General features: G+C 48.8%; 1 protein-coding gene across 1 annotated transcript in view; it reads left to right on the top strand.

Moving 5' to 3' along the window:
* LOC130120436 (titin-like) overlaps positions 1-14207 on the top strand; it is a 236549-nt gene that overhangs the window by 136181 nt on the left and 86161 nt on the right. The window contains 16 exon segments of the mRNA XM_056288972.1: positions 107-406; positions 588-769; positions 1017-1146; positions 1273-1463; positions 1777-2206; positions 3567-3875; positions 4195-4376; positions 6415-6544; positions 6762-6913; positions 7186-7333; positions 7649-7814; positions 8358-8509; positions 8843-9139; positions 9255-9554; positions 9836-10150; positions 10496-10644. Coding sequence (XP_056144947.1) covers positions 107-406; positions 588-769; positions 1017-1146; positions 1273-1463; positions 1777-2206; positions 3567-3875; positions 4195-4376; positions 6415-6544; positions 6762-6913; positions 7186-7333; positions 7649-7814; positions 8358-8509; positions 8843-9139; positions 9255-9554; positions 9836-10150; positions 10496-10644 — 3533 coding nt within the window.

The following is a 14207-nucleotide window of genomic DNA, read 5'->3' as shown; positions in this document are numbered from 1 at the left end:
GAAAAAACCCCAAAGAAATCAATGTTTAGGTAGTGCCGTGAGTTTGATTTTCTAAAATCATGAACAAAGTAGAGAATAAAGATCATCCATTGTTCCTGACCTCCAGGTACTCCCTCTGCTCCTGAGAAACTTCATTACACTGACCGAGGGAAGACCTCCATCAGCCTAGCCTGGCAGCCCCCTCGCAGTGATGGAGGCAGCCCTATCATAGGATACTATGTGGAGAAAATGAGGTCCGACAGCAACGAGTTTGATGTCGCCAACCGTAAGATCTTCCAAGAATGCTGTGGTACAATTGAGAATCTGTCAGAGAGCCACGAATACCAGTTCCGTGTCAAGGCAGCAAACGAGGTTGGAAATGGAGATCCTTCCAAGCCCATCAGTGTCAAGATCCAGGATGATGAGAGTATGAAATACACACATACTGCCTTCATTCAGTTGCACATAAAAAAGGATTCTGGGTGGACACAGGGTCTAAGTGCCTTTGTCCCTTTTAAATGCTACAATTTCCTGCAGCACAAGTAATGTACAGCACCATCGTTTTCTTCCAGGATGTCTCTGACTTGATAAATGTGTTGTGTCCAAAGTTCCTCCAGCTATTACAATCATGAAGTTCTTCAAGAGCAACGCCATCATTGTGAAGAAGGGTGAAGCCATTGACATCCCAGCAGAGGTGATGGGTCTTCCTCTCCCAACCATCCAATGGGTGAAAAATGATGTGGTGATTGACAAGCCTGATGAGGAGAAGATGACCTTGGAGACAGAAGAGGTGAGAAAACATTTTTGATAAATTCTACAAATGCTAGTAATACAAAACCACAAAGACTAAAACTGCTGTTATCACAAATAGTGTGTCGTTATCTTATTCATTATTTTTTTATTCTATTGTTGCTGTGTTTTTTGTTCATGTCACCTTTCCATTTTTGTTGTGCTCTCGTATATTTCTGAGATTTGGAAACTGTTCCTTGGTGAGAACCAGATGAGGAATAAAAGGGTACCTGTCTTTCTTTTAAAAGGTGAACAAGACCACCCTAAGAACCAAGATTGCCATCCCTGAGACTGTCAGGCAGGATAAGGGCGACTACAAGCTGGTGGCTGAAAACTGTTACGGCAAAGCACAGCATGTCATCAGGGTGGAGATCCTTGGTGAGTAGACTTCTGAAAACGTGCTGTGGTTTAGATACAGATGTGATGCTGCCCATGAGCAGGAGATGTACATCTAGGCTCTCCTGGGATAGAAATGAATATCTTTACCCCCCCCCCCCCCCGCAGACCGCCCTCTGCCTCCAAGAAATATTGTGGTGTCTGACATCAAGGCTGAGTCCTGCTACCTGACCTGGGATGCCCCAGAGGACAATGGAGGAAGTGATATCACAAACTACATTGTGGAAAGGAGAGACGCCAGCAAGAAGAAGTCAGACTTCGAAGAGCTGACGATCAACCTGATCGACAGACGATATGGGGTGAGTCACAGTGTCCAAACCCGCCGCTGAAAACAAAAGCAAGGTAACGAATCAAAGCATAGATGAAGTTGTTTTTTTAAGAAATGTTACCTACACTTCATTTGTAATTCTCTGTCTCCTAGAAACAAATTGTGAATCTAACAAAGAAAATGATGCAGACAGTAATCTTGTGTTGATGATTTTACTTTTTTTGTGATGATATATTTGATGAAATCATATCTTATTTGCAATTGAAAGGCAACATACAGTTTATATAATACATCAAATCTGATGTCAGACTAACATAAATCAAATCTTTCATCCGCCTCTTCAGGTCTACAAGCTGTTCACCAATGGTGCCTACCAGTTCAGGATCAAGGCAGAGAACAAGTATGGAGTCAGTGACGGCTGTGACTCAGAGAAGGTCCAACTCAGAGATCCATTCGGCCTTCCGGGACCTCCACGCAACCCCAAGATCATCGCTGCTACAGCAACCACCATGACCCTCACTTGGGACCCTCCTCTGGACAACGGAGGCTCCACCATCCAGGGCTACTGGCTGGAGAAGAGGGAGAGGGGAGCGGTGTACTGGGGCCGTGTCAACAGGGCTCCGGTCACCAAGCCTGCCGTGAAGGGCCTGCAGTACACCGTGCTGAGGCTGATCGAAGGGACAGAGTACCAGTTCAGAGTGGCCGCCTGCAACGCCGCAGGGGTAGGACCACACAGCGAGGCTACCGAGTGTCGCTTTACTGTGGATCCATGCTGTGAGTACAAATCCTTTCTGGTGCTCTGCCTGACCGGGTATATGTCTTTCAGCTGAACATGTCATGTGTGTTCTTGAGAGGGAACTCGGGCATTATGACGGGACAGTATTTTCCACTGCAGTGGCTGTTTGCAGTGTCGGTTCTCTATTATTTTTTTTCAGTTTTATTCAGATTTTGTGATAGTTGCAGCTCATTACAAATATAACCCCACCCACCCACCCCCCACAACCTGTAACAGCAACAACATACCATTTACAATACAAGAAGACAGCAACACAACAACAAAACAACAGTACATCGACATTATGAGAGACAAGTAAGTAAAATAAAACTGGCAAGTTGGCAGACTGCTTGGACCGCACACTGTCAGCATGTAGTCAGCGACATTACGATGACTCACGTGTCTGAGAGCCCCTCAAATTACAGCCCCCCATCCACAGGAAGCCTCTGCAGGGCATTAAAGGATAATGTAAAGGGCTACCGTTTTGTGGTGATTTATAATTTGAACCCCTCAAAGAGTATTTAATTTTCTCCAACCCAAGAAAGAACATTGACATCTTTAATCCAATCCAACCCCCATTCCTTGTGCCCAGGCAATCTTTGTATTGTTCAGAGAACACATACCCAGTGACATAAGTTAGTAGATGTTGGAAATGTCTGCCCTCCGTTGGGGGAGTGAAATTATAAGCTTGTCCCAGGGTTGTTTGGGAGGGAGAACAGGAAAATTGGGGAAACAGGAGGAGACTTAGTGCCTAACCTGGAAACAACGGAAAAGATGAGATGGGGGTAGGGAGAACTTAGAGGCTAGGGTGGGGGAGCTAGCAAAAGTGTCCTTTACAAATAGTTCTTGGAATGTCCTTAAACCTTTCCTTTTCCAAAGAGAGAATGTGTCCTCCATCAAGGATGGGAAATAGGTGATTTCTATCGGTAGGGCCTGTTGGGTAGTTCAAGTCCCCCGCTTAATGTGCAGTAAGGATCTACTGACCCTGGGTGCACCACCTCCCCAGAGCAGCGTGGTGATGGCTTGGTTAACCGAACTAAAAATGGACTTGAGTAAAAACAGCGGGATGGATTGGAATAAGTAAAGAAACCTGGGTAAGCTGTTCATTTTAACAGCATTGATCCTACCTATGAGCGATAGTGGTAGGTTAGTTACCCCACCTCTGAAAGTCAGACTTCATTTGAGCAAAGAGGGGAGAAAACTCCCAGAGAAAAGGGTGGATAATGACCGAGTTACCCTCTCATCAAGATACAGTTCCCTGTTTTTTAATGTGAGTCTTTAAAACCACTCATTTTAATACAACTGAAGAAACAAAATGTTTGTTATTGTGAGTTATGGATGATGAAACTTCTCACTCAGCACCTCCTACCCCACCCGGCTGCCCCGAGATTAAAGACAAGACCAAGAGCAGTGTGACTCTCACTTGGAGCCCACCAGACAAAGATGGCGGCAGCCCCATCAAGGGTTACATTGTCGAGGTCCACGAGGAGGGCTCTCCAGACTGGAGGAGGGTGAATCCTGCTGACAAGCTCCACCCAACAACGGAGATCACCGTTCCTGACCTGAAGGAGGGCAAGAAGTGCAGGTTCAGGATTTACGCCGTGAACGCAGCAGGAAACTCTGAGCCCAGCGCCAAGACCGCCGACGTCCTGGTCCAAGACATCTTGAGTAAGCCTTTAGTATCATGTGGGCATCGTTTAACCAGGCTGTCAGCAGAGAAATAAAAGCTCTCACATTGTGCAGACGCACACAAGCACCTTCTCTAAAGGTCTCTAAAGGTCTCAGTAATCCAGGTCAGGAAATCACAGGAAGTTGAATCAGTTCATCCGGACACAACGTTGTGTCCAGATGAACTGATTCAACTTCCTGTGACCTTTTCTAAATACACAGATGTCATGTTGAAAGTTACATGTTCTTAAAACCTCCAACATATAGCCTGCACAACCTGAACATGCGCTGGCCTAATGCTGATGTGCGTGTCCCTTAGTTGAACCTACAGTCACTCTGGACGTGAGTGCCCATGACCTGCTGAACTGCAGAGCTGGCACCACCATCAAGATCCCCGCAACCATATCTGGAAGGCCTGTTCCTAAAGTCACCTGGGTCTTCGACGGACCTGCAGAGACAGAAAAGAAGAATGACCTCCACACTCTGCCTGTTGACTCAGAGGTAAAGGCATCACATCTGCAACCTAAACATCACATCTCCAACCTAAAGATCACATCTCCAACCTGAAGAGCTACGTGTATCTTCAGACAGGCGTATTACATGTGCATGTGTTTAGAGCCTCTGCTGAGAGGAGACGTTGCTGTTGTCAGGATGAAGATAGTTTGACATCCGGAGGTCATTTTTTTCCGGAGCTGATGGAAAATTATTTTCAAATTAACTGATTTAATCAAGGTTCCTACACAGTACGGAAAAGTATAGAATTTGATTTTAGTCATTTCCGGGTCTGGATAAGTATGGAAAAAAGAAAAGAAAGGATGGAAAAATATTTGTTTCCAGACCCCTGTTCTGTTTTCTAAAACATGAAATCCAGGATTTGTAAGTCAACTGCTCATATGAGCAGCGCGTGTGGTGGCGTTTGGAGCAGCCAGCCGGCCTGCGTAGGCAGCCAGCCAGTGCAGGCAGCCAGCCAGCGCAGCCAGCGTGTTTACCACTGTGTGAGACAGCGTGGGCCAGAGCGAGCGTGACGTTGTCAGAAACAAGGCAGGAAGTATAGCATGCGACTGAACGCATGCGACTGAACGCACACTCCTACGCGGAGCTGCCGCTACGCCTGCACGCCACAGCCTGCAGAACAGCCCCGCCCCAAGTGCCTCACCAACAACCCACATTAGCCACCAACCTAGTTTGAAAGAAAATGTGGCAGTATCTTTGAATTGCATGTATGGTGTACACATGTAGTGTACATATATCTAGTGTACACATATAGTGTACACATGTAGTGTACATTTATAGTGTACACGTACACCGCATCACACATCACCAAGTACCCAGCTTGTCTGAACACTTGTGAATTATGCAGTGATGTAGTTATCAGAACAGTAAACGGACTATCTTTTCTTTTTCTTTTTTTTGTGCATTTTTCCCCCTTTTCCTCCCCAATTGCACTTGGCCAATTACCCCGCTCCTCTGAGCCAATTACCCCGCTCCTCTGAGCCGTCCCGGTCGCTGCTCCCCCCCCCCCCCTCTGCTGATCGGGGGAGAGCTGCAGACTACCACATGCCTCCTCCCATACATGTGGAGTCACCAGCTGCTTCTTTTCACCTGACAGTGAGGAGTTTCACCAGGGGGACGTAGCGCGTGGGAGGATCACGCTGTTCCCCCCAGTTCCCCCTCCCCCCTGAACAGTTGCCCCTACCAACCAGAGGAGGCGCTAGTGCAGCGACCAGGACACATGCCCACATCCGGCTTCCCACCCGCAGACACGGCCGATTGTGTCTGTAGGGACGCCCGACCAAGGCGGAGGTAACACGGGGATTCAAACCGGTGATCCCCGTGTTGGTAGGCAACAGAATAGACCGCCACGCCGCCCGTACGCCCCAGACCGTCTTTTCTGCGTAAGGAAACCATATGGCGGCTTTCACCGTTGTTTCCATGGACACAGTGAATAAAGAAGGCTGCACAGACGCCGTGAAAATGAAATGACTTTACTTTGTTCAGCTCATTTTCAGTTCTTATTTATAAAAGAGACTACAAAATACGGGGGAACCATAATGTCATATTATTTATTCCGTAAGTTAAGGGAAAATAATACGAGTACGAGAAGCACCGGTTTGTCTGCTTCCTCTTTGGGCCGAGCTTATTGACAGTGGAACGTCGTCCAGCTCCCTGCATAGGACTGGACTGAACAGCCACAATGAGGAGATGCGATGCGAGTTATCCCAGGGCTGGCCTGACAATCCCAAACATAAAGCCTGGTTGGCTGAGTCTGGAAAATCTACGGAGAAATCTGGAACATTGAGTCTGGAAAAGTATGGAATTTGGAAATAGAAAACGTGTAGGAACCCTGTGTAATTGTACAGTTACTCAAAGGCTCTGGCAGTGTTTTCAGCGGTATTACCGTCATGGTGCTTAAACAAAGGCCCTGAAACACTGACATGACAGCGAGGGATCTGTCCCCTGAGCAGTCCTCTACATCACGTAGCCAGTCAGACAGAATGGCTTCTGAATAACCCTTCCTCCTTGTGACGTGTCCTCTCAGATCCACTCCACAGACACCACATCTGTGGTGATCCTGCCAGAGAGCAAGCTGAGCCACGCCGGCCGCTACATCATCAACGCAGAGAGCCCTGCTGGACACAAGGTGGTCAAAGTCCGAGTCAACGTACTGGGTATGGACTTCAACATGACCGGCCAATACTAGCGCAGTATTTAATAGCAGGTCAAAGATGTTTTCACAACAGTCATGATGTTGAACGTCAGAACTTTCCCACTCTGGAGGAAAAATCTATAGGATGTTTTTCTTCAGAGAGATAATCAATAAGTCTATAAAGTGACCTTTCCATCCATGATGTCTTTGTCCTAACCAGTGTTCTGTCTCGTTCTCAGATCTGCCGGGACCTCCCAGGGAGCTGAAGATCAGTGACGTCACCAGAGGAACCTGCAGGCTGACCTGGAAGGCCCCAGAGAATGATGGCGGGGAAAGAGTCAAGAGCTATTTCATCGAGAAAAAGACTGTGGAGGGCAAGGCCTGGACCAAGGTACCAGTACAGTTTATACTTGCTGCAAATCAGCTGCTTTTTTATCATAACCTTGAAAAGTCATGAAATGTTTTTACATGTTGAAGACATGTCAGGCAAAAAACCAAAGCATAGATTAAAAGTGAAATTGAAAGTACAAGTTTTAGAAATACCTTAACACACTGCACAATAAAAAAGAATACTGACATCAGTTTCCAGCAACAGTCTGGGAAGGTCAAATTGCCACAAGGTAGATGGTAACATCACTAACACCATGTGTGCCTTCTCCCCAGGTGAACCCAGCCTGTGCCGCCCAGTCCCTGGTGGTGGCAGACCTAATTGATGGTCAGGATTACCTGTTCCGCATCAGGGCTGAGAACCGCTTTGGCTTTGGACCTTACATTGAGACCATCCAGAGGACGAAGGCCAGAGATCCCATTTGTACGTCAGCAATAACTTCATTATACCTACAGAGCAGATAAAGTCTGGTTCAGCATAAATACTGTGTGGTTCATAAAACACTCAGCAATAATAACACAAGAGCACTTTTTATTAATACGTTTGTTGCAGTGGTACAAAAAACAGTTGTGTCCCAGAGGAAAACTCCATATGACGTCATTTGTAAAGTGGCAGAAGGTGGTTTCTACAACGTATACTCGTGTTGGATCAGTAATAGTTCTTCATAAAAGAACACTGTGGATCAGCACTTCAACCAACTAAAATAATTAAATAAATATTCTTCCTCTGCATCTCCAGATCCTCCTGACCCTCCCACGAGACTCAAAATCCAGGATGTGAAGAAAGGAACAGTGACTCTGACCTGGAAGGCTCCCAAGAATGATGGCGGTTCCCCGGTGACACACTACAGCGTGGAGCTGCTCTGCTGGGATGCTAGCAGCGGCCAGAAGGAGTCCTGGAGGAGGTACAAACCATCCTCTCCTTTCAACTCCTCACTACTGCTCTTAGTCGTAACTCATGACGCTTCTCTTTCCTTTCCCTGGTTTTGTTATCATGTTGTCGTCTTTCACATTTGATCTAAGGCACGGTCCGTTAACATAGTCCACCTCGCAACGCCACTTATTGCATGCCTAGCTGTCTTGGAAGGGAGACCTCTCCTCTGATGGTTTTTGTAGGTTTCTCTTGTTTCCTTTTCTCCAGAAAATGTTTTTTCCTTATTCAGATCGACGGTGTGAGCATAGAGGATGTTGCCTGCTGTGTCTACTTGTTCCTCACGTTGTAAACGTAAACCCACCCGACACTGGGTCTGGGATGTAGGGCATACAGTTAAACTTGACCTGACTTCACTTGAAAGGGGTCTGGATGAAAATGGGTGACTGTTTTCCTACAAAGCTGCTAATGGTTAGGAGGTTCATGAGGACCTTCTTGGTCAGGTCTACATTTGACCGTTGGTTGTTAGCAACTCTGGATAAGAGTCTTAACCAAGTGTCTGCCCTGTGCATTTTAGGTGCAACAGGAGAGATGTTGACACCACCACCTTTAAGGTGGAGGACCTAACAGAAGGAGATGAGTATGAGTTCAGAGTGAAGGCTCACAATGACGCCGGAGCCAGCAGACCCTCTTCTACTGCGGGACCAGTCCTGATCCAGGACCAGACATGTAAGACTATTAACTGGACACTGGCATTTGGGCTGGTTACATATTCAGTTAAATACTGTTAACAATAGATTTCACTAAATCTTGTACTTTTTTAATTTTAGGAAATCAATGCAGGGTAACAACATGTTTTGATTGCTCTCATCATCTAAAGTCTAATATCCGTTTATAAAAAAGAATAAACATCATCTTATGACAACTAATTCATACATAGACCATGCATTTTGAATCTTCCAGCATCATCACTGCGTTCTAGAAAAAAACATGTCATGACTTTTGTTGGCACCCAACTCAGACCCCTGAAATCAACCAAACCTCTTCCATTCTTCCTCCCAGGTGCTCCTTCCATCGAGCTGAAGGAGTTCATGGAGGTTGAGCAGGGTGCTGACATCAGCATTGTGGCTAAGATCTGCGGCTGTCCCTTCCCCACCCTCACTTGGTACAAGGCTCCTCCTCACAAGCCGGACGACAAGGTGGAGGTGCAGTATGACGAGCACATCAACAAGATTGTGTCAGACGACAGCTGCACCCTGCTGATCCAGCAGGGCAAGAGACCAGACACAGGCCTGTACACCCTGGTGGCCTCCAACAGCCTAGGCAAGGCCTCCAAGGAAATGAGGCTCAATGTCCTGGGTAAGAAGGAATTTGTTTTTGTAGAGTTATGAGTGTATTTGTCAGATCATTTGTATTTCATGTTAAATAGTTAGGGTTAGTCATCTAAACATGTGGTTCTGTTCTCGATGTACAGGCCGTCCTGGACCTCCCTCTGCTCCTATTAAGTTTGAAGAGATTGGAGTAAACAAGATCACCCTGTCCTGGCTGCCCCCTAAAGATGACGGTGGCTCCAAGGTCACCAACTACGTGATCTGGAGGCGCGTGGCCAGCCGGAACACATGGGTTCCTGTGACCAGCGAGCCCAAGGACAGGATCTGGACTGTGGAGCATCTGATGGAGGGACATGAGTATGTGTTCCGCATCATGGCCCAGAACAAGTATGGCGTGGGAGATCCTCTGGACAGTGAGCCTGAGGTGGCCAGGAATCTCCATAGTAAGTAAAGCCTAACTTTGTCAAACTTTGTCAAACATTTATTATTGATGTCATATTTGAATGGTGTCTTGCCTGCTATTTGGATGCAGATGTTAATACTGAGAATGAATTGTAACTTTATAGCCTTGAAGAAATTCATTTGGTTCTCTGGTTGTTATGAGTTCAGTCATGACCACAGACTTTCCATGAGTCATTTCACTACCTCTCTAAGTGTAAACACTATTCTACTTTTTATTCTACTGAAGTTAAATATTATTCTTACCACTTGTCCTCTCCCCCAGCTGTTCCGGGCCAATGTGAGAAGCCGACCATTTCAAATGTTACCATGGATTCCATGACCGTCAACTGGGAGGAGCCTGAGGATGATGGTGGCACCCCGATCACTGGCTATTGGCTGGAGCGCAAGGAGACAACCTCCAAGCGCTGGGCACGTGTGACCCGAGACCCAATTCGTCCCGGGGCCATGGGAGAGTGCTACGCTGTGACTGGACTCATTGACGGTTCCCAGTACCTTTTCCGTGTCACAGCTATCAACGCTGCTGGGCCTGGACCTGTCAGTGCCCCCACAGACCCAATCTTTGCCAGAGATCCCATCTGTAAGGATATCACCAGAACTAGCTGAGCCTTGATACCTGAGTCATCAGTTTATCTTAGCTGTAAAACTCATGTCATGCATTACGCTTAGCGTTTGCATTGATGTTTAATTTCTTAGGTTTAGCACTCATGTCATGTATTGTATTGGCACTGATATTATACACTGGCATTATGCACTGGTGTAGCTTTGGTCCCTATGGAGATACTTCTGAGTGAACATAGTAATGAACAAAAGAGTCTCAAGTCAAACCAAAATCCTCCCTCCAAAAAAGAAGTCTTGACTGGGTAAGTTTTTTGATAAGCTTTTGCATTTTCTCCACAAACCCTCCTGTCTGCCTCCTGTACAGCACCTCCCGCCCCACCCACCCCTAAGGTGTCTGGCTGGACCAAGTCCACAGTGGACCTGCAGTGGATTCCTCCTCTGAAGGATGGCGGTTCGAAGATTCTAGGTTACTGGGTGGAGTACAAAGAAGAAGGCACTGAGGCCTGGATCAAGGTGAGGACAGAAAGGGGACTGGAATATCTTCACCCCAAAATCTTTTCATTAATTTATGTAAAACAACGTGCTTCTGATTGTAAATGTATTGATCAGAAGCCGGTGCAGGACATTGCAGGCTGACTGCACAAATCTACATTTAGCAAAGAGAAAAAGAAAATAGATAGTTGGGAAGTTAGAATTGTCCTTAGTTGGGGAGGTTTATGAATTGGAAATTTGAGTCAAAAATAATATTAATTCATGCTCGAAAGGCAGATTCAGTTTATCTAGCTGTATAATTTATGCACTCATTTCTGATGTGCACTCCTCCAGCTTCATCCATCTGCCATAGATTCATAATTGTGTGATTGCTGGCTGCAGCAAATGCAGCAATCACAATTAGCTATCTTTGCTGTTTATTTTTGTAGCTATTATTGAGTGGTGGAACCGCTTCACTTGTCCCTCATATTATTGTGTGATTGCTGCACTTCACTATTTGTGATTGTCCTTCAGAATCTCAAGACTTTCCCTCACCTGCGCATTGTGCGTGGAGACTTGCTGTTTGTTAGCCTCGTTTAAAGCTAGGTTGATCATTTAAAGCTAGGTTGATTGTTTAATGCTAGATTTGTAGTGGTTATAGGGATACATAATTCCCCTTATTGAGCTGGTAGGAACGTTAGTTTACAGCTGCTGTTTCCTCGGTTCGGGTTTACAGTGACACACTTCCGCTGCGCGGGTATTTGTGTTGTTGTGGTAATGGTGAAGGAACAAATGGTGCACGTTGTGTAGCCGAAAGAGAAAGCTGTCACGACTCCTGCTTGAGCTCCTCTACACTGGTGTACCCGACGTTTGCTATCCGCAAGATAACGGATGATGCTACTAAATACTACCACGTGGTATCGGCGCTCGGGTGTTGGACTGCAACTAGAGTGGTGAGTCTCCTTACAAATCCTCCGGCGGCAGACAAATACAAGGGGCTCAAAGACCACCTCTTGAAGAGTTTTGAACTTTCCGACGCCGAGAGGGCCCACCGTCTCTTTTCTCTGCAAGGCTTGGGTGACAGCAAGCCATCCGAGCTCATGGACAAGATGCTGAATCTGCTGGGACCGGCGCACACACCGGATTTCCTCTTTGTCCAACTGTTTCTGCGACAGCTGCCTGCTCAGGTGCGGACCGCTTGGGCTAACACCAGCATTACCGATTGCTGCAAGCTAGCTGAAGAAGCTGACAAGTTCTTCCTGGCCAGCCAACAGCAGCTCACCCCTGCCCACCCCCACACGCCACCACCTGGTGACTCCATGGTGGTCGCCGCGGCACCCCCCGGTCGGAGACAGGAGCCTGGCCTGTGCTTTTACCATGCAAAGTTCGGGGCCAAGGCGAAAAAGTGCACCTCCCCGTGCAATTTCAGCTCGTCGGGAAACGCCAAGGCCGGCGCTCACTAGTGGCCATGGGCGTCGGCGTGGAGGACAACAGGCTACTTTTCCTGCAAGACTCCATCTCGGGGCGGCGTTTCCTATGCGACACCGGGGCGCAGAGGAGTGCCGTACCTGCATCGAGTGTGGACGCCCTGTCGGGCGCTCACGACCCTCCCATGGAAGCTGCTAACGGCAGCTCTATCCGTACGTACGGCACGAGGCACATTGACATGTGTTTTAACGGACAGCGGTTCAGCTGGGGTTTGGTCACCGCCGACGTGGCATTTCCCCTCCTCGGTGCAGATTTCCTTTGTGCTCATGGGCTGCTGGTGGACGTCAGGACTCGATGCCTGATTAACGCCGTCACCTTCGCTTCACACGCGTGTACACTCAGCGATACAGGCTCCGTCAGGCTGTCCAGCATGCTCTCCAACGAGGACGTGTTTCTCCATCTTCTCTCTGAGTTCCCTGACCTCACTCAGCCCACATTCTCGTCATCTACGATCAAACATGGGGTTGAGCACCACATCGTCACCACCGGCCCACCGGTGCACGCCCGAGCTCGGCGCCTCGACCCGACCAAGCTCTCTGTCGCCAAGGCGGAGTTTGAGAACATGGAGCGCCTCGGCATCATCCGCCGCTCCAGCAGCCCATGGGCTTCACCCCTCCACATAGTGCCTAAGCCTGGCGGTGGGTGGCGTCCATGTGGTGACTACCGTTGGCTCAATGACGCAACAACACCGGACCGCTACCCGATCCCTCACATCCAAGATTTCTCCGCCCACCTGGCTGGGAAACTGATCTTTTCCAAGGTGGACCTCGTCCGTGGATACCACCAGATGCCCGTCCATCCCGCTGATGTCCCCAAAACGGCTGTGACAACTCCGTTCAGACTGTTCGAGTTCCTGCGCATGACGTTTGGGCTCAAGAACGCCGCGCAGTCCTTCCAACGCCTCATGGACTCAGTATTGCGGGACCTGCCTTTCCTCTTTGTGTACCTGGATGACATCCTGGTCGCTAGCGCCTCCGTGTCCGAGCGCCTGTCCCACCCCTGTTCGAGAGGCTCAACCTGCAGGGGTTGATAGTTAACCCGGCCAAATGCCAGTTTGGTCTGAGCACCATCGACTTCCTGGGCCACCGGGTCACCAAGGACGGGGCGACCCCCATTCCATCTAAGGTGGATGCCATCACAGACTTTCCATGCCCACACACGGCCCAGTCCCTCCGGGAGTTCATTGGCATGGTGTCCTTCTACCACCGGTTCATCCCCCAGGCTGCCGATCTCCTCTGCCCCCTATATGAGGCTCTGAAGGGCACAGCCCCCAAACACGCCATGGACTGGTCTGCAGAGAGGGACAAGGCTTTTAAGGCTGTGAAGGCCGCCCTGGCTGACGCGGCGATGCTGGCACACCCTGTGTCTGGAGCGCCCATCGCCATCACGACGGATGCTCCGGACTACGCTGTCGGTGCGGTTTACGAGCAGTGGGGGAGCGGTGCGTAGCAGCCGCTTGCCTTCTTCAGCTGGGAGTTGAACCTGCGAGAGCGCAAATACAGCAACTTTGATCGTGAGCTGCTTGGCCTTTTCCTCGCTGTTAGGCACTTTCGTTTCCTACTGGAGGGCCGTCAGTTCACGGCTTTCATCAATCACAAACCGCTGGTGTTCGCGATGGCCAATGTGGCAGAGCCGTGGTCGGCCGGCCAGCAGCGACAGTTGGCCTACATCTCAGAGTTTACCACCGACATGAGGCATGTCGCTGGGAAGTCCAACCCGGTCGCCGACTGTCTCTCCCGGGCCATCGCTGGTGCCGCCCATTTGGGACTCGGTTACAGCCACATGGCGGCTGACCAGGCTGCCGACCCAGGAGTGCAGGCATGCAGGACCACCGTCACAGGGCTGCAGTTGGAGGATGTGGCTTTCGACGACGCCAGCGCCACACTCCTGTGCGATGTCTCTATGGGTCAGCCCCAAGCCGTCGGCTTGGAGGCGGTGGGTCTTCGACGCAGTCCATGGGCTGTCTCACCCTGGCAGAAAGCCTTCACAGAGGTTGGTGGCAGCAAAGTTTGTCTGGCATGGACTCAAAAAGGATGTGAGGGACTGGGCTGACACCTGTGTGGAGTGCCAACGCTCCAAAGCGCTCCTGATACCTTTCACGGTACCTGAGAGGAGGT

Source organism: Lampris incognitus, chromosome 11 (genome assembly GCF_029633865.1).
Source record: "Lampris incognitus isolate fLamInc1 chromosome 11, fLamInc1.hap2, whole genome shotgun sequence".
Taxonomy (NCBI): Eukaryota; Metazoa; Chordata; class Actinopteri; order Lampriformes; family Lampridae; genus Lampris; species Lampris incognitus.
The sequence above is the reverse complement of the archived record's forward strand: the minus strand, read 5'-3'. Positions and strand labels throughout refer to the sequence as shown.